Source organism: Eutrigla gurnardus (genome assembly GCF_963514095.1).
Source record: "Eutrigla gurnardus genome assembly, chromosome: 13".
In the NCBI taxonomy this organism is placed as follows: domain Eukaryota; kingdom Metazoa; phylum Chordata; class Actinopteri; order Perciformes; family Triglidae; genus Eutrigla; species Eutrigla gurnardus.
The window spans coordinates 7,060,191-7,081,938 of record NC_139936.1 but is presented as its reverse complement, the minus strand read 5'-3'; the positions used below and the strand labels follow the sequence as shown (position 1 = coordinate 7,081,938).

General features: G+C 43.1%; 1 protein-coding gene across 2 annotated transcripts in view; it reads right to left on the bottom strand.

The window, feature by feature from the left end:
* Nucleotides 1–16,709, bottom strand: part of LOC311022622 (single-stranded DNA-binding protein 2) — a 43,899-nt gene extending 27,190 nt beyond the window's left edge. The window contains exon 1 of one of the 2 annotated variants that reach the window (XM_084024044.1): nucleotides 16,451–16,709. In XM_084024044.1, coding sequence (XP_083880170.1) covers nucleotides 16,451–16,506 — 56 coding nt within the window. In that variant the 5' untranslated portion in view covers nucleotides 16,507–16,709. The remainder of the gene's footprint in view (nucleotides 1–16,450) is intronic. The other variant, XM_084024043.1, reaches the window with a different exon arrangement.
* Nucleotides 16,710–21,748: the final 5,039 nt, after the last annotated feature.

The following is a 21,748-nucleotide window of genomic DNA, read 5'->3' as shown; positions in this document are numbered from 1 at the left end:
CATGAACTGATTTTCCAAGATCAGCGTTTAGGAGGGACCAGGAGATCATTGCTAATCAATTTGCTGCCATGGCGATCAAAGTCTCGCAGAGCTCCAATTGACGACAGACAATGGCTTCACTGATTGGATTTGCCTGTTATAGATTAGCTCTAGATTATTTCACCCTTGTTAAAGATGAAATGGAAAAGTGATCATACTTGTGATCTGAATCGGCATGTTAATTGACATATTAAAAAGACTTGCTACTTCTATGCCGCCATAGCTTCATCACACATATTTTAAAAAGTAATGAAATTCTCTAAACATGCTATCAGTGATGCACAAGCCGCGTTTCCAACAAATGTTTAACAATTAGAATAAACCAGTAATACATTGCTCTCACAATACTACATTAATGGTAAAACTGTTGCAGGTCACAGTTTTCTTTTGTAGCATATTTTCTCAGTTTGAGCTGTAAAATTCGACTTATTTGCCACAAAGAACCAAATTAACACTAGACGCTAGCATCTCACCCCCTCCAATAAGATGCTATAACTCTGTCTTCTTTGCCCAAATTAAATTCTGGCGTTCGGGCAGTGGCAGGAAATCATCCATACCCACAGGAAGTGATGAATTCAAACAGTCTCCTAAACAGTTAGACAGGGATCCAGTCAGAGAAAGACATCTTGTCCCTTTTGGTTCTTCTCTATAATTATCACACGCTGTAAACCGTGGGCTGTTAGATGTTGCATGTCAAATTACATGACTTCTGGCTATTTAAACCTGCAATAATTTATTTTCAGGCCACTTGGGGGCAGCACAACAAGCTGTAAACACAACACTGGTACCTTATAAAGTTATGACGAGCTTGTTAGCAAACAGTGGCTTATTTACATGACCGGCAGACACAAATTAACATTAGAGTCTCTTTTCTTGGCACCTGATGAATGTAACGTTTTTTTTAGCTCTGTTTTGCTCTCCACGAACCACTGAGGGAAATATCTGGCTCTTTAGCTGCTTGATCTCAGGTAGCGTACACTGGGTTATCGGTGTATTTTTCGTCTGTGTTGCTCTGGGGAACTGGTTTTCATACAGGGATGAGAATGTTGTTAAATGTTACTGTTAATGCATTGTGAATATTGTCTAAAAATAGAGAGTGAGGTTTCCAGGTTTAACAGTAATATGTATAACAGATGCAGACTTAAGTCTCTGGGTGACGTCAACCAGGGATGAACTTGCAATGCCTCATGTGGATGGGTAAAACATTCACATGGACACATGTTCAATAGAATGCATTAAACACAGACGTCCTGGATATTAAACAATAGCACAAGATGCATTTATTCAGCTATTTTTTTTTTTTTGCAAAAGTTTGACAATGATTCCAGCGGGAAATCAACAAATGAATGAAAAATAAGAACAAACACTCAACGAGCGAAACATACCCTATTCTCCATGGAGGAAAATATGAAGAGAAAGTAAGAGAAAGAGAGTGAAGGGGTGACGGAAGCATGGAGCGAGAGATGAAAGGTTCTGCTGGAGAGAATTGAGTGAAGAAGGAGGATTAGAGAGACGGATGGGGAGGATGGAGGTGATGGGTGCTAGTGGATGAGCCCCAAGATGAATACTCGTGAGATCTGTAAACTTTCATATTCTAATGTTGAGGATTCTCAGCGGCGTCTCAGTTAGCCAAGCACCCTGCTGTGACCTCCTTCTGCAAATTAACACAAAACCCTGCAACACAACAGCCAGGCTAAAGTAGACCTGAGTCCCACCATTCTCTAAGAGAAAAAAAGCAAATGACTACACGCTGTGCTGAAAACATAACATGCAGAAAAGATGAAAGATACATAGGCATGCCAGGATGCAGAGTGTGAACTCAATTTCATTATATTTTTATAAATGAATTTCAATAGGTTCTGTGTGGGAGGTATATAACAATGGAAAATAATCCTCGATTGAACTAAGTCACAGTGAGGAACTTGAAATACTGTAATTATCTCCTGGAAATGCTTACCTATTACAAAAGTCTAAACTGCTGTCTTCAGTCTCTGCTATGCGTGTTCAAGAAGGTTAGTAGAAGCGACGCTGTGAATTACCCTCTGAGAGCTATAGTGTCTTTGAAGCGCTTTGCTTTCAAGCTAATTGAACGCAGAATAATAAAGCAATAAGGGCAAATCAAGTGACTCCTTAGAATTTGCCGTGGAAAGTTTCCTTACAGCATCATTTTCTATGTGTTTTGTATCCACGTTAATTATAATTCAGCATTGGTGAGACGAATCTGTGCCTCTTTGCTAATGAACTTGTTTGTTCGGCATATGTTGTCATTATTTTTACGACTTTTTCTTGCCATGTTGCATAACTTAGTTAGCAGCATATATGACTGATGCAATTCAGGCAGTGACAGCAGTAACCGTACAAAAGCAGCTACCCAGTAACATTTAGTAAAAATGCATCAGCTTTATTTCTGCCAGTCAGATTTAGGCTTTAAATGGAGGTACAAAAAAGCCACATTGTTCCATAGCCCAACCAATACTCGATTTTTGAGGCTGATAAACTATATTTGGGAGTTAAAAAAATAGTCATATTTTATCATGAATGCAGAACATCTTGTGACCAAAAAAAAAACCGCAATGGAAGTTTTACAGTGTTAAACTCTCTGCCAGACAAATTACGTAATGGTGTTTCTAAATTACCTCAAACGCTAGTTTGGCATCGCTGAATGCAATTTCTTGTTCATTATCAACCAACACCTACACCAATACAGATACATCTGCCTCCAGCTGCTAATGGCCTGGCCTGATTCTTCCCCAGCAGCTTTAACATGGGCTATGTAACTGTACCCCTACCCTTTACACTAATCATATAATATCTCTTGCATGAGACAGCGGTAAAGACTGTTTACAGCGGTTTACTCATCCTTTTCTCATCACCTCAACACAAATCCCAGACACCTGTCTTTGACTCAGATGCAGGATCATCAACATCATCATCATCATCATCATCATCATCATCATCATCATCTCGGCCAGTCCACAGTGAAGCCAAGCGGACGCTCACTCTGCAATCAAGCCCATCGTCAAACAGATGCCACCTGTGGATGAGGAGAGCGTTGGCTCTGGCCGCAGACAACTCTGGTGAGTGAAGCGAGAGACCCCGCTATAAAAGATAGCACAGCGATCGAGCTGCCCCTGCTGAGGACAGCTCTGTGTGTGACAGCCAAACACTTTCCCTGATTAATCAAGCCTAGCAGCGGGGCTTTATGTGCCATTAAGAGGCTTGCTAAATGACTTTACTTCATTCATTAAAGTGGAGCATCCTCTGCGGGTAAAGGGGGGCCATGCTTGCCAGACAGACAGACAAATGATGGTGGGAGGGCAGCGATGAGGGTGGTGGGGGCACTGAGGCAAGATAAACAACGACAAATATAGACCCATTACAATGCTGAATAATTCATCCCATACGCAGGGCTTCGGGAAAACAACAGGAAAAAAAAAAACAACAGCCCAAACAACCGCGGGGATTATGGAGCCTTTATACAGTGAGAAGCATCTTCAAAACAGGGCTATTTATGCACACACCTTGTCTGGGAAAAGTACAGCGACAGGATCATGGCCAAATCACTTTATGTGGAAAATCAGGTTCCAGTAGACTAATCCATGATGCATTTTCATTAGGTAAAAGTATAGTTTTGATGAATCTGTGCAGGGGAGTTGGACAGCGAACTGCGAGTGGATTAATAGTTTGAAAGTGCTGTAAGCTGCATAAAGTGGATGCTTTCTTTGAGCTTTACTTTTCACACTTCTGCACAAAATGCACACACGTAGGACACGTAGAGGAAAAAGTCACGCACGCGGCTTGAAAGAGAAAAAAGGGGACGATTATAGAATGTAAAGGCAATGACACACACTGATAGTATTGAAGGAAGGACACCGATAGGTAATTCACCAGTCAACAGAGAGATAAAGGTGTAGTGATGGAGAGAAAGATAAAGAGATAAAGATTAGCAGCAACAAGAGGACTACGGAGAGGAAGAGAGAAGAAGAGGGAGACAGAGAGAGAGAGAGAGAGAGAGAGGGAACGAGACGGAGAGGAGGGGGAGAGTAAATGATTAATGAAAGGAGCTGGGAAGCGCAGCGAGGGGAGGTCAGGACGGACCAGAAGAGGAGTGATGCTGCAGCCCGAGAGCGAAACTGAAAAGGACAACAATATGAGCATGTCTGCTGCTGTCACACACCTTTATCAGGGAGGGTCTCGGCGAGAGAATGAGCTGGTATCAAGTGGAACTGCACCTCGGGAGAATGGGACGCTGAATTACAATGAGTGAGACAATCTCTCCTCTGGTTGGAGACGTTTTCTAGTTATTTACCCAATAAAGGGTGATTGGAGCATAATACAGCAGGTTTATACTGTATCTTATAGAGAAGAACTATCAATATTGAGATGTATTATTGTGTGTGACTGCACAAAGACTTCCATTAGACTCCCTCAACTTTCTCAAACACATGCCTTCAATCAATCCCTAAACTGTCAGCGTGCTGCGGCTCTATCGCTGGCTGCTCGCTGATGCATTTCTAATTGGTATTTTTGCTGATGGTCACAAGTTAAATCTATATTCTCCATTACCCTTCCACGGCATCCCCTGGGGCCCCTCTAATGGCCCCTGCTAAAGGCAGAGCACTTGTATCCAGATATTCATATGAAGCGTATTCTCTCTGGCGCTGACTGGCCTCGGCGTAGACTTCAGGTGCGGTGCACAGTGATTGGAGTTGGGAGGAGCAGTGAAAAAGTTCACTCCGGCTTTGAAGATTAACGAAACACACGTCATAATCCACGCGTTGGAAGCAGCCAGAGGAGAGGCACTCGTAATCAAATAAACTGCACTTTGTCCACTCATGTTCCCTGTTTGGTCTCCACTGAGATGGTCTCACATGCTGCTTTGCTGAGCAAATGTTTGTCGTAGCCTTTGTCCTTCTCGCTTCCATAACACATAGTAAAACCCTTAGTGGAGCATTGGCCGGGTGACAGGCCCTGAATGATCCAACTCCGGCTTGGCAGGGAGCGGTGCAGCCCGGGTGAAGGGAGCTGGCTGACTTAACAACTGTGTGAGAGGTTGACCAGCCACACAAATAAAATCCCTATGACATTAAGCAGGTGGCTGATGAAAGCTGTCACGCAAATTTAGTGAACACTAGGAATAATGATGTTGATATGCAACCAGCTGAACTTGTATTCACAGTTCACATAATAAAAGACACAACATCATACATGTGGCTGTTGCTTTCAGGGAAATATTCCTCCTGCAGACAGAGAGACAGAGAGACAGAGAGAGACAGAGAGAGAGAGAGAGAGAGGAATTTACCAGTAGAAGGGTGAAATGTCATCCTTACAAGCATGAGTCAAAAGAATGAGGCTCATATCCTGAAGGAGACGAAGACTCCAGCCTTCTTTGGCTCACTATAGTGTAAACCTCGTGTTTACCTTTCATTAACTAGAGATCCCAGAACCCTCTCCTCCCACCCCAACCACCACCCCTCCCCCACCCATGGGACATTCCAGTACACGGGGAACAGAAATGCTGTAAAACACAAATATTAAGGCAAGATATAATGTTATGAATTGTTTAATCGATGTGCAAGAACACAAAATGTTTGTTTATTTTTATTAACATATCTGTTTTTTTTCCTCCACTCATCCTCTGGAATACACATATTGTTATAGTAAATGGTCTTTTATAAAAGATAGCATTTGGGTTCTGGTATCTACTGGATTTCTGCTGATGGATTAATCGATCTATCAAATGCACTAAAAATATGGCAACAAAGAGTGGATTCTGAATATGTTTTTTCGATCCTTTATGAGAGAGACGTGAGAAGAATAATGTCAGCTCATAAACCAGCTACATAGTGAACAGCATGGAGACTGATAACAGCCAACTTATCAAGATACTCTGACCACAAGTCCAACTGTATTTGCAAACCTCCACCCTGTGTTGTAAGGACGGCACAGGCTCCACTAGACTACACCCCAACCTGGTTATCATCAAATAGGTTGGGCATGAAAAATAGTTTAGCACAGAAAGCAGACTAATTATTAATGATGGGTAAACCGCATCAAGCTGAACTACTGAAATATCTTTGTGGAGTCAATTTGAATAAGTAATTGTTACGTACAAATATGTCGCTGAATGGGGGACTCTGATGAAGATGCAGCTGGTGTTGAAATGTTAGTCCTCTAATGTATTTGTTGCCTTAAAATCCTTGTCCTGACTCTGTTGGTCAGACGAAGCCACATTAAATGTAGGTTTGTGTGTGTCTCCACTAATAATTAAGAGTTGATGTTTAAGTGAAAAAAAGTGGGATCTCAAAGCAGATATTAGATCTGTTTTTTTATTAGATCCCTGCTTCACGGAATGGAAATATAGATGCATTCACAAGTTTGCTTCGTGTTTGTGTATATATTAGTTTGCTCAGGGAAGTGTACCAGACTATACCGAGTGACTGGTGGCAGCTCAGACTTCCCCGCTCACATCTTGGAAACAGCAAATTAGTGCAGCTGAAACTAAGACTTGAAAAGAAAATACAATAAAAAGGAAGCATCCTCCCCCCACCCCCCGCCCGATACAGGCACAGTCAGACAAAGTGAAACAGTTCTTGTTCTGTCAGCAGTGCAGAGACTCTGTCTCACAGAGCAGACAACAATGCCCAGGGCTGAGATAACAGGAAATGCCAGCTTATCAGAGAGAGGGAGAAACAGAGACACAACGTGATGGGTAGCTCACTGTTTACTAAAACACTAATTGAGCAACAATCCATTTGTGCCCTTTATATAAAAATCTGTCATTCACGCATAGATTTTTTTTCGCCAGTAAGATTTTTCTAAAAGTGGAATTTGTTTGCAGAACATGTAAAGTGGATAAATCAAATAAAAGCGGGGGCAAATTCATCACTTTCTTAATTCGAGTTCCATTTCATTGGCTTTGATTTGTTTAGATTGAGTCACCTCTCATGGGGAGTTTGTTTAATTTCACAGCTGAAAGGACACCAATGATTTTTAGGAGTGTTTTCCTTGTTCAACTTTCTCTACAAGATATTACAGTAAATCTTGAATGCAACACAGCCATAAAGCCCAGAATATTAAACTGCTGTTTACAGAAAGAACTTAAGAGTTTGATGACAACATTTAGTGATGCTGTGAGGTTAATTACTGCATTCGTTTCCAACATTTCGCAGGTTTAATGGATTGTGAGTTAGAGGTTGTACATGTAAAATAAATTCCCCTGTTCTGTATACAAAAGGGCTGCAACAATGATATGTGTGCGTAGAAAGATTTACTATTATGATAACTATAATATTTACTATTGTATGATCAGTAAGTAGAAAGCACAGCAAGGCTTGAGACAGCGAAAAATGTGACAGGCTGATTTTCAAAATAGTTAGATTAAGACTAATCGTCAGTTTATTGGCTTTTAATACAATAATTCAATTAAAGCACAACAAACTAATGTTCATGAAGTTGAATCAATACCTCTCGGAAAAAAGTGAATATATATATTAAAAAAAGACTCATTACATAGGAAAAGCATTCACAAAAATCGTTTTGTTAAGGCACAAACTCCACAAACTTGGAGTAAAAAAACAAACAAAACACAAACACAAAAATCTGTACACTCATCAGTTGATGATCCATGAGAATAAATGTTCATAAATAAAATGTTCACACAATCACATAATCATGTCGCCTGTTTAGTAGATTGAGTTGTTTTACTTAATCTTTCCTTTTCACTTACACACACACCTTTCTTTCTTTCTTTTACTCTCATTGCATTCTCTTTTAAATCCCGAACACACACACACACACACACACACACACACACACACACACACACACACACACACACACACACAGTGGGACGGAGGCATTTCCTGGCTGCCATACACTTAATGAACGTGGCTAACGCCTGCCCGTCCCTGTACAGTAGTATGCAGGACCAGGGATGTGACTGCCCCACCGACACACACGCACGGCGACACATGTCATTGTTCAGCTCACACAATGCAACATTCCACAATCAGCAGCAACTCCAGGGAGAAGGAGACAACTGGGAGGACTGCATTGCTCTAATCTTATAGGATTAGAACTCCTTTCTATGGGCTCTAATGGGCCTCTATTCTTTTGAACAACAGAGCTCCGAGATTAGATAAAAGAAACTGATACAGATGAAGGCAATCTAGAGCAATTTAGGGAAGAATGCGAGGCTATTAAGGCCTGCACAAAGGCTCGAGAGGAAGTATAAATAAATTACTAGAGGTATACATCATGCTGCAACATGATGTTGTATGTATTAGCAGTTAAATGTATGCACTGGATGTCTGTGAATTAATAATGCTATTTGATAACAAGAAAAAAAACAGCACACTCAGAAAAGACTAAAGACACGTAGTTGTACTTATTCCCAGCTTCAAACACAGGACGTATCCAGATGAAATGGCATTTAGGAAAAGTCAAGAACTCAACGTCAAAGGTTTAAATCCTGAGCGAGAGTATACTGCCAAGCGTTCAGAGGGGAGAAAATGTCAGGGAAGAATTTATGGGGCTCAGTGGACACATGGCCTGTATGTTGGTCATGTAAGGATGGCACGTTTATGGAGAATTAAAGTGAACAACTCTGCGTCTTAACTCCACAAAACAGACAAGGGACAATTGAGGCCAAGACATAGAGGAACTGAGGACTGTGCAGAGAGAAGGCACAGTAATATGTGCGAGCGCAGGAGAGAGAGAGTGTCTGAAGCAGATCCTAAGCCTGGCCGTCACGCATGCTTAACCTTGCGCTAGCGCCTGTGCGATGCAGCTTGCATATCAATGATGGAGAAATATCAGCAGAGGCCTCCAACCAACCTCCGCTACACTCGGCAGGCAGGGGAGGAACGGCAGCATCTGCAGTCACACTTACAATAGCAAAGCAAGTTAAAGCACACAAGTGCAGTTGTCATACTTGTCTGCATGATATTGTATCTGTATTTATTGCATGCGCCATACAGATGTCGGTAAATTAACTCAAACATGCTGCAACTTTCTTGCCGCTTGATACAAAAGGAAAACTCACATGGTTCTCATTTTCCACGACTAATCCAGTGTTCCCCTTTAATTACCTACAGTCTAGACCCTCCACGGTTTCATAATGGACCATATATATTTTTACACTTCTCAACGGGTGGGGTCTGCAGCTGCCTGAGGGATTCAACTCAGTGTGGGAGAACCTTATCCCCGGTGCTGGCTGGCCCTTGCCGGGCGCCATTTCCTCCGTGTTTGGGCAATAGCTTGTCGGCTTGGAAAGAGCCGGTGTTAAGGTGGCTCGTCCCAGACTTCGGCACTTCCCGGGGCTCGGACTTAATGCTCGCTGCGCCCTCTCTCTCTGTGGCGAGGCAGCGGCGACTGTTAATGGGCGCAGACTTTCCTCAGTGCATCAGGGTTCTGCAGCGAAGTCCCAACCCATCTTTTTTAATGCCTCCTCCCAATCATATTTATACAACCTATGTGTTGGTTGAATTGTTTACAAAAGCACAAAATTGTTTATCTCACCTCTTGAGTTTGCTTAAAAGTGCAGTAGTATTGATGCATTTAATTTTAAAATGCAGCCTACAAAATATAGGTTGGATTTTATTATTATGTATTATATATCTCATAAAAAAAGATATTGCAATGTCTGTTTTTTACAATATTGCGCAGCCCTATGTCATACAGTGAAATTGGGCATGACACAGCTGACTTATATGGACAAAATTATACTATACTATCATACTGGACAGGTAAATAAATGAGGTTGCTAAAATAATTTGCTTCAGAACTCATATAAAAATGAAAGCAGTCAGCAGGACTTTTCTCCACGGAGCCTGTGGACAGTAAGTGTTGTTTCCACCGACAGCATTAAGCCTGAGCTGGAACTCTCAGGTTACAGGAAGTGCTTTGAGGGAGCGTCCCTACCGTGCTGTGGTTTGGAGCAAAGCTGTGCATATTTGGTGTCACCAGGGGCAACAAGAAAAAAACGTCCTCCTGACAAAACCACAAGTGCTACCACAAACAACATGAACAAAAGCCCGACGTCACGGGTCACGGTTCACAGTCTTGGTCAACAAAGCGTACGATGAATGGACTCCTCTTCTCTGCCTCATGTCTCACTTCACACTCATCCACAGCGAACATGATCCCAATCCTCCACTCGCCAAATGTCACTCATCTCAATCCCGCAGATAAACCTGACACAATCACTATTGCAGAGAGGTGGAGTGGGTTTGTAGAAGAGAGCTAAAGAGAAAGGAGATATGATGTGATGGTGTGTTTCCAATTAAAACAGAAGCATTCAGGGACACCCGTGAGGAACCAACACCGGGTGATAAACTCACTCATCCATACCCTCTGTCATTCGAAGGGAGTGATAAAAGACTTGCAGGATGCTGTGCCCTCCCCTGCTCTCTTATCCTTCTTTCCCAATGCTATCTGATGCCAACGGAGGTCTTTTGTCACGTCGATCCCTCTCAAGGACCCTAAGGCGTCCTGTGAGAATGCCTTCTACAGGGTCCTCTCTGTTGATTGACACGTCACAACCCTTTTCCGCTCGTGTCGATCAGAGGCTGTCTCCTCCCATCTCACACAGCTCAATAAGAGGCCGCGGCTTTGATAGCAGTTCTGTTGCGAGTTACATCTCTGGCAGCGAGGATAAGAGAGAGACTAGGAGGGATGCCAGCAGATAAAAGAGGACTTTTAACAGCCTCTATGTGTTCAGCAGGTTAAAAAGTGTGTTCTATCAGGGCCTTGTCAAACTGTCATCATCACTTTCATTTGAAGACAGCTCCAGAAATAAAAAAAAAAGAGAGAGAAAACATATCAGAGCTCCATTTCTTCTCTGGTTTTCTTGTAATCCCAGACTGATGCTAATCTAAAAGGCTGTGAGGATTAAATACATCGGCGATAGATTTAAGTCGATACGTTTCACTGGCTGTCGGTGTTGCCGAGAGACAACAACGGAGAGCGGCGACACGTTCCCTGTGTTCTCGCAGTAGTTCACAAGTATCCCATGAGAGCTGGCGAGGCCATTAGCTGTGTAACGATCACTGGATGTTGTGGTTCGCGATCACACAGGCAGCGTAACAGACAGATGGATGTTGATTTTGAGGGATGGCACATATGGGGAAAGTGCTGTGAGCAGACAGCTCAGATGGATTTACAGACTTACACATGCAGTTGTGCTCTCTATTGACCCAAAGCACACGTTATCACACACTTTGATGTTGTTTTCTGTCAATTTAGCTGGAGCTGCGGCACACCATGTGACTCCTATGTTTGGGTGAAGGGGATTCTCACTGGGGCTTTTTACTCCGTCACTGGGACCTAGGCCAACAGAACCAGGTGTGGCCACTTACCAGTGTAAGTGATCCACAGAGAGAGTATATAGAAGCGTACAGAGTGCAGAGTTCTGACACACAGGCATTATGGAGCATTAGACCATGAGTTCCTGCAGGATATCACCTGACCTCGTCTGACCTGGACACAAAAAGTTTCTCTTTTCCATAGATCTTTTCTTTCATTCAGTCCTTCTCATTTGAACCTGGTGCATTTTAAATGTTAGTTACATCTTCCATATGCAGCCTCTGATTACACCCACCGAGCTGACCAGCAGCATGTTTACCCCCTGGCTACATTCTTTTGTTCATGCTCTAACAAATGATCCCACCTCTCGCTCTCCTCCAATGCCTTCTCAAGGACACCGAGATGTCGTACACAAACTAAAAAATCATCAATTACAACCATAAGGTGGCAGCTGGCATGGACAAAATCAGATTCCCCGCACTGTCGATGCAAGGCACTGTGAGCATACACTCCGTGTGTGTGTGTGTGTGTGTGTGTGTGTGTGTGTGTGCGTGAGATACTGCTCTATTTTTATTGTAGTTTTCCTGTAACGCGACTCACTGTCAGAGCCAGAGTGGCAGCCTGAATTGCTTCTGTCGAATAAACACTCCCAGCATGCACTGCTTTGCCTCAGTCTGCGCAATGCTGCATTGGCAGCTTCCTGGCAGGATTCTAAGGTGTCTCGGTTCAGAAGTATGTGTGTGTGTGTGTGTGTGTGTGTGTGTGTGTGTGTGTGTGTGTGTGTGTGTGTGTGTGTGTGTGTGTGTGTGTGTGTGTGAATGTGTGCAGAATGATGATCCTTACAGCACTAGAAATGCTTCAGCCTGCACCAGGTTTATGGTTGAAAACCTAAACTACAGCAGCACTTATGATAGTTGGACTTGTCACAAGTCGACAGTTAGTGCTTATTAATCTGATGAGTAGAAAACAGATAAAACACAGGTTGTACTTTCTAGGAAAACATCCACGAAACCAGATATGCGCTGTGAGTCCAGGAGAAATATGTGTGCGTTTTGAGCTGCGTTTGTTCGATGATTCATCACGCACACACAGAACAGGAAAAAAAAAAAGGAATGTGTACTATGCGCTGTAATGCAATTCACTCTGGACCACAATCCCAGAACTATGTGGAATGTGTCCTCTAACTGCCAGTGACTGAAACCTACACTCATTGAACAACTGCAGTACACAGTCAGTGGTCGTGTACTGTCACTCCGAATCAAAATCAAGTGCCGACCGTAACACAGGTACAGCCGGAGAGAGAAGGCTGAACAGTGGTGTTGTCTGAGACCCCGAGAGATTGTTCACTACAGGCACATATTACACATATGTGTAAATACAGCTTCCTATTCATACGGATGTTGTCAGAAAACTTACAAAAAAGCATGAAAAGCATATTTGCGGTGGTGTATATGGTGTCTAGCTGTGCAGACGGTTTGAGTTTTATTTGCAGGTATCCCTGTTACTCAGTATAATCCATACGGCTTGTGACTGGAACGGCTTTCTACCGAATAAATTGTCCTACTCAAAACTACTGATGGCTTGCTCGGGGATATTGAACTGCTCTTTTCAGAAGCAGTCGTCTCATAGCTGTGGCACATCCAACCTGAACTATCTCTGTGGCGTGATATCATAAGTGAAACAATGTGTCTGCATTCATTTATGTGTTTTTCATGATTTGGATGAACTGACCTCATACAAAATTGCTCTCTCACTCATCTGCTTCTCTTTGTTTGCACATCCTCTTCTGTAAAGGGTACATATTAAATAAAGGAAATCAATAAGTGATAACAGCTTGAGCCACATCTTCAGTGTACTTCATGAAGTGTGTGTCCAGTCTGCAGTCAACGTTTTTTTTACCACATTATTTATAAAGTATAAATCTGGAGGATATACAATCTGGAGAAATGTCAGGTACATCGGCTTTAAGGAAACGTGTTTTCTCTTAATTCCTTTTGGTGTATTTTAAAATACAAAATGTTTCTTTTTATAACAATTGTGACAATGCATATTAAATTGAATTCTGAGCTGTTGATACAATGTAACGTATTTTACAATGAAACCTAATTCAGAATACCTTACATGTCTGAAGGATTTTCAAATCAAGAACAAAGAGCTCTACTGACAAAGAGAATAGGCCTGTGAGTGTCACTGTAAAAGTCCACGAGAGCTTCCTTTTTTCTTTGGTAACCTGGCAGATTCTGCATACTGTAAATCTACACCTTTATTCAGTGTTGACTGTGGGATCTTTTAAAAGTGCTACACTTTGTGAATGTCCTGAAGCAAGATTGTCATGCTGATAAAGTACTTTTTTTTTATCTGAAAGTATGCAGACTGCAAAACCACCGGATAAACATTTGGAAATCGTTGACCTGCTGAACCGAAAGAAGTGTATTCCCGAAACCTTCTGTAGCAAGAAGACACCGCACGATTCAGATTCTTATCGCACGTGAAGAGAGTTGCACAGAGGTCAGTTGCATTTTGAGCTCCATCTACATGGGCGAGAAGCCAGAGCCCCGTGTCTGTGGGGGTCCATCCTGAGGTCAATACTACAACACTGTAAACTAATGATCCAGTAAATTCCCTCAGTCCCCCTCCTCCTTCTTTCCCTCAATCTGCTGTTGCCTTCCATCTCTCCGACTCTCTGGTCCCCCGCTGCGCTGCAGAAATGAGAAACAACTGACGACTCGGCGGCGTTGGGCCTTCTCCGCTTCTCTGATACACACCACTGACTAACAAGGCTGCTTGTTAAGAGACTAATAAAACCCAGCCTCGCCTGATTTTTGCCTTGCACGGCCTTTTCATCTGGTGCTTTCTTGTCACCCAGTCCTTTCTTTTGTTTTGGCCTTGGCATTAACGCCCAATGGAACATCAACTCTCGCCTTGAAATGTAAACACAGATAACGACATGAACTGCAACAACACGGAAGTCTAAAATGAAATGTGACGCCAGCCGGTGAGATATAAAAGTACGATGTTACGTGTCTGCAGGAAAGATCTTGCCTGTTTTGATCTCAAAGTCGTATCTCCAATAAAATCAGAGGACACCACTGTAGATTGTTCTTTTAAAAGACATAGGAGGCTGAAATGAAACTGCTCAATAGCATAAAAGTATGTCAATCGAAGCCACGTGTCCATGAATGTTAAACCGCCCAAGAAAGATAGATCTTGACTTCTGTAAGATAATGTCTGTCACATCTATGAACATAGTGCAGGTACACTTTTCCTTTGAAGACAGCAGGTAATCAACTCATAGGCCATGCTCACACAGTATGAACGGAAATGTGAAGTGAAGTCTCTCTTCATCACTGGTGAACTGAGCTGCTCTGCAAACTGTCAGGGGATTCCTGAGTAACACTTCTTCAGAATAAGTATCTGTTGTGTTTTCCCGACAGAAAAGCTTATCACATACAATAGCCACACACACACACACACACACACACACACACACACACACACACACACACACACACACACACACACACACACACACACACACGTTGACACAGAGTGTCTTGGGGGCCTGGAGGAAGCTTTCCATCTCTGCGTGTGTCAGTGAAGGCATGCAATAAGGCAGCGCTAGACCCACACTGTCCAGTCCTATCCCTTTCATATTGATTGAGGGATAAAGAATGGGACTCAAGGGATACCGCTGAACACTCAATATCACTGTTGACAAACATGAGTGAACTGGATTCAAAAGGCACAATGAGTAGCAGTATAGCTGGGAGCGGAGGTGTGACGATTAATCTGCTTTTTTACGGATACATAGCCTGGAAAAATAGCCTAAAAGGACTCTCATAGGTGGCGACATACAGTTTAATGCAGTTTATCTTTGTATCGTTATAACTGTCTCCTTATCAGTCGCAGCAGTCGAAGGCTTATCATCAATAACTTGCTCAGCTCCTTCACAGAGGATGCTGATCTATGATTCCCGCTCACTGAACATCTGACCCTGAGCATCCAAAAAAAAAAGTACCAAGCAGCCATGCCTGGCTGAATGCAACTGAGCAGGGGCTTCACCTTAAAGCGTTTTCACGAAGGATTCTCTGTGCATCTAGTTTACATCTCATGCATTAACATGTGATAAGATGTAGTGTTGAAAAGTAGGCCAACACTAACATATGGTGTGCCAAATTGCATAAACAGACATACATTTCATAAGCATGCATAAGTGCCTGATACCTCCACCTTCAAAACTGACCTCATGTAAAAGCTATTGTCTGATAGGGGAAGGCCTAATTAGTTCTATTATTGGGTCGAACTCTGTCCTCTGTATGTGAGCCCTGTTAATGGACAGAAAGCACAGCCATGACAACCATACAAAACACTCTTAGACTATTATTTGCTTGCTGGTCCGAACAGAAACGCTTGTACATCCTCTTCTATTAAATCTATGTGACCAACTATTTAAAAAAGCCGGATCGATCGTGGCTGTCTGGCGAAATGTCGAGACAAGATGACGGTCTGCTGTCACAAATCCCATCTACTGTAACGGGGACTTGACTCACGGCGCGTGGCAAGCAAGACATTTGAAAAGCGACACCGCACAGCGCGCGCGGCGGCTCGCGAGCACTCAAATACGTGGACTTAGTTGCCGCTTCCACTGCCGACAGACGGGTAGTCAACGTCTATGTTTTTGCAAAAGTGCCAAGTCGCCACAGTAAAAAAAAATACACGTGTGTAAAACACACGAAAATGCAAACATTTCAAACGAATGTTTTAAAAATGAAGGAATGAAACAGACAAGAAGCACAGAAATGCCAAGACATCACAAGAGAAGAAGGAAATCCTGATATTAACGAGTGGAGCAGAAACTCCGTGGAACATTCTAGCCTACTTTGTCTAATTACAGTAAAACCCCGCCGACAAAAAATGTCTATCTTTCTTCAAATATATGAGGCAGTCAACTTTCCAAGCCTTGCAGAGCGCTGAGCAGAGAGCTCCATGCCGCCGAGTGTAGCGCCGTGCGCCCTCCCCTACCGCAGCTCCGTGTGTGACTGCCCATGGCCGCACATGAACTTCCCTCACAGCCGCGGTTTCCTCCCCCATAAATAAAACTTACTTTTCTCTGGCTTGGCTGTCGGACGGCACGTTGCTACTCTTGCCTTTGGCGTACATGCTTGCAGAGAGCTCCGATTGTCACGCACCTGTCAACCCATCACAACCTCCCTGGGCACAGCCCCGTCACCATGGTGACACAAGCAGCGTCGTCTCCCATTGGATGTCCCGCTGTTCAGGACCGCCCGCTCGCCATGGCAACCGCCAGTGAGTGGCAGCAGCTTGGCCACGCCCCTGCCCAAGTAGCTCCACCCCTCGCCTCTCTCTCTCTCTCTCTCTCTCTCTCTCTGCTCCACTCTCTTTCCCAGTCTGTCTGTTAGAAGTCTGTCTGTCTGTCAGTGTCTCTCCCATCCCTTCCCTGATTGGAAAGACTCTCCTGACATGCAGACAGACTGACACACACACGCACACACTCACGCACACACACACACACACACACACACACACACACACACACACACACACATGCGCATCCACACCCCTCCCTCTACTCTCCTCTCTTAGTGCAAGGGGGGATTTGAAACCGTCCAACTAGGATTTTAAACAACTGGCTTTGGCTGTTCCTTTTATAGACAATCACACCCTCTACCGACGCACACACAGCGCACTGCGCAAACAACTACTTGCAAATATGAACTGCATTTGCATCGGTGTTTATTTACAAAGGTGTGAAGATATCCAAACGCGTGGAGCAGAGCATGGTGGGAACACACAAGGACAACTGAGAACCTGTAAACAACACACCCAGCATGCACAGGGAGGGTGCACTGTAGGAAGATGTGGCCACAAAAGAAGCCTTCCTGTACACAGCACTGCCACCGTGCTCCACCACCAACAGGAGATGTTTGGGAAATCCAGCGATACTTCAGTGTTGGTTAAATGCTGTGGGATACTGAGAATGATCAGCTGTATCGTGAACCTTCGGCGTAATATATATATATATATATATATATATATATATATATATATATATATATATATATGAACATCTGAAACCCCCCGCAGGCTTAACACTGTAAGAACCAATCCCTAACAAGTAATAAAAGTTGTGATGATCATGAAGAATGATACAGGTCAAAAAACAGAGGTCACGATGACTGCAGAAACATAGCCTTCTTCACAGAACACTGTGTGTGCATGTGTGGGTGTGAGTGTGTGTGGGTGTGAGTGTGTGTGTGTGAGTTTGGATTTGCAGCAGGCAAGAAGTGCTACGTCATGCTGCTGTCCAGTCTGGCAGCTAACGGAGAGGAGGGTTCACGCCACTGTCATGATGTACTTATTGCAAATCCACTGAGAGAAAGAGCACAAGAAAATAGAGATGGACCACAGCTTGGTGCTTATTCAGGAGCTGAAAACACTACAGACAGTCGTACAGAACGCTCGATTCCCAGACAGTAGGAGGCTGTGTGTGTGTGTGTGTGTGTGTGTGTGTGTGTGTGTGTGTGTGTGTGTGTGTGTGTGTGTGTGTGTGTGTGTGTGTGTGCTAAGGGCATAGCACAGGGGCAGCAGTGTTTATGCTTACGCAATGCTCTCGTGATGTGACCCAGTTGGAATGGATGCACACTCTCTCATACTCTCTCTTTCTCTCTCTCCCCCTCTCACTCTTTCTTTCTCTCTCTCTCTCTCTCTCTCTCTCTCTCTCTCTCTCTCTCTCTCTCTCTCTCTCTCTCTCTCTCTCTGTCTCGCCCCATGTGCCAAATGAACCCCTTCCCCTTAGAGAAAGGCAGAGGTTCTATATCAGACAAGCAGAACTTTGGTTTTGGGATGAGTCCCCTGGGGTCCATCACCATGACAACCACTAGCAGGCGATAACCATGTGCTCCAGACGATGGCATGGAGGAGGACGAGGAGGAGGAGGAGGAGGAAGAAGGAGGCAAGAAAGAACGAGGAAGGGAGATAAATAGATAAAGAGAGATTATAAAAGGTTAACAGGTCATGTTATGCAAAAAAAAAAAAAAGAAAGTCAAATCAAATCAGACAAGGGTCGTGCGTTTTTTGCTATGTTCCCAGATGGTTCAGATAATATAATGTATAGTATCATTACTGCCACCACTGTGGTGCAGCTCAACATGATAGAGGCTGTGATTAAAGGGGCAGACAGACAGACAGACAGACAGACAGACAGACAGACAGACAGACAGACAGACAGACAGACAGACAGACAGACAGACAGGGTAGTAGTACGTGGAGGAGGTAAAGATCACTGGCCAGCCCACTCTGCGTTGACCCTTGTTAACAGCATGGCAGTCCCATCCTTACAGAGGTAATAAACAGTTAGCCTCTGCTGAGTTGAGAGATTAACTTCCCTTCCCCCTTTGTTCCTACATCGTTCTCCCTTCTCTCCCTTCACTCACTCTCTTTTTTTTTCTGGCGCCACTGCTTTTCTGCTACTCCCTTATCCACTTATTTCCTGTCTGATAATTTGTGATTAAAATAAAATGTTATTGTGCTAACAAAAACACTTCCCCCGAAGACTGGTTATTTAGGATTACAAAACATTAGTAAAACAACATACAGTTGGCAAGGAGAAATCCTCCGAAATTGATGGAGATCACAAAAGTTGAAATCGCTAATTAATTAGTTGCAACAATTTATTTAATGGATTAGTGCTCACTAATCAAACAAACATGCTGAGGCTTTTCTATTTTCAATGTTTGCTCTGTTTTATATCATTGTGAATTAAAAAAATAAACAAATTAAAAATGTCAACTTTCTCGCTTTGGAAACTTGTTTTCCGACTTTTTTCTAATTTATCAATTAAAAACAATGTAAAAAAATTCTCATGCGCAGCCATAAAGATAACTGGTATAGGCAATAATTGTGAACATTGAGTAACAATTCAGTGAAATTCAAATTTACATTGTAATACTGCAAAAAATATACTGTGCTTTAACCAGGATATACAGAGATACTGTAAATTATTTATCTTTTAGTTTTTATCCTCTGTTGTGCTACAGGGAGCCACAGTCTAATAAAAGTAGATCTGGGTGTTCCCCATTAGAAAGGAAGAAGTCTACAAGTGAATGGCGTTAAACCTGTCTTACTGTCGAATAATGGCATTAAACCTGTCTTACTGTCAAATAAACCCTGCAACATTTTGACTGACTGATTGACTGGCTGTCTCGTTGACCAACTGGCTGACTGACACCAGGTTTCCTAACTGGCTGGATGCCCGGGAGGCAGGCTGGCTGAAGGCTGTAGATGTACTCCATCCATTCCCATTGACTGTGGCTCCATGTAATCTGTGGGCCTGTGGTGACAATCAAAACTAAGCCCCAGCATGTTACACATCACTGAAAAGCACAACTTCAGTCAGGAGAGCAAATGATCTGATCCTAAGAGAGAGAGACAGACAGACAGAGAAAAGTGAGGATGAGACAAAAGACACAAGTCATTTTAATAATCTCAAAATAAGTTCCATCACCCAACTGTTTCCCTCCAGAGTACTCCGTTTGCTATGTTTCTGTTAATCATTTTCCTGTCTCGCTGATCTCACGAGCCTTGATTTCTTCAAATGACACAGAATGGAGGACCAAGTGAAATAGCAGGATGAGGAAGGACAGCGAAAGAGATCCATGGAAAATGCTCTGGTTATTTCTGCTCTATTTATCGGTTAACATACCATCATATGGGATGGTTTAAGAGGCATTAAGATTGTTTACTACAGTTCACATTTCGAAAAGGAGCGATATGGTTTAATATTTAAAATCCACTGTATTTTGATATCGTCTTTATTTTAGATATAAAATCTTAATCTGAAAAGCTTTAACCGTCAAATAAATTTAGTGGAGTAAAAAGCACAATTTCCCCTCTGAAATGTTGAGTAGAAAGGGGGATTACTCAGGTACAAGTACAAGTGGCTCAAAGTGATACTTAAACACTGAATAAATATATTTAGCTTCTTTCCACCACTGGTCATAAAAGCAACATTCCTCCATGATTTGTCAGAAAACAACACTATTGTTGTTTGCCTCCAGCCATTTCCTTCGCTCCATCTCCTTTTCTTTCTCTCTCTCTCAGTCCACCCACAGCTTTCAGTTTTGCAGCACCAAGCCATCTGTCCGAGGTCATCTATTCCAGGCTGTCTAGACTACAGACTGTCAGCACTGTCACTTACAAACAAACCAACATGTTCTCTTAAATCAGGTTTACATGCATTCTCTGTGAGGTATCCGACCATCACGCTGTTCTTCATCGTTTCCCTCCCCTACTCTTCTGCGCCTCCCTTTCTCCGTTTTCTTCTCATTCACACATAAACGTGTGCACGCTTACCTACAGTAGGTCACGCGCACACAAAAACAAATGATAGATTTGCCCCTCTCCAGCTTTACAACAACTGCTTTGGCAGTTTGGCAAACAGCCTTTGTTTACTGAGGCTGTCGATGGGCTATGTAATCGTATATTTCCACTGAGAGTGTCTGTTAGCAAGGACGCTAATTAGCAAACGATTAAGCTCTCACACAAAAGAGGTTCTTGAGATTAATTGGCGCTGAAGTTTACAAAAGCTTGTGGCTCAGTAAATAATTTAGCATGAACAATAGTACACCTTGTCACACTGTGTTTGTTTTCAGATGAGTAATTGTTGGTGTCAGGACTAAGGATATATCACTTTTCAACAATGGCCCTCAACAGTGGACAGCGGGATGTTGTCCTTGATGACAGCATGGTGACCGTGCTTGTGTCTCCCTTTTATCCATCTAAAATATGGAAAATACTCCTCTGTTATTCTACTTCACACAGCCCATGTAGCTACAGCATCCCCTGCACCTGTGAGATCTTTACACCACCTCACCATCTGCATAACCTCCATCTGCGCTAAACTGAACCAAGAGTGTTCACCCTCAACTAAAAAAACTGTAAGGAGCTGCTTTACAGTCTTGTCAGCCGTGCAAGTGCCAGACAGGCCTACCATATATACACACACACACACCCACACTGACACAAATACATCACATGCAGATAGTTTAATCGCATTGACAAATGTGTGCATGCAGGCCTTCACATGTGCAACACCAACATATACATAATACACAGGGGAAAAGACATAAAACTCTTTGGTCTCAGCCTCCCCTGGTCCAGGGGCGTCTTGAAACTGCCTGCTCCAAACAACATTTGCTGTTCCCTCCTCCCCCTCCTCTCTGCTGATGAAGAGGGTGTCCCAACCAGGGGTTTTGTTCACGGTGGAAAAAGTTACAAAATCCCACACTACTTAGAAATTGCTTTCATAAGCGCAATGGCACTTCCAATATGGTCGACACCAGCAACTTGCCGTTGGACGTAATTGGATCAGCAGTGTAAACAA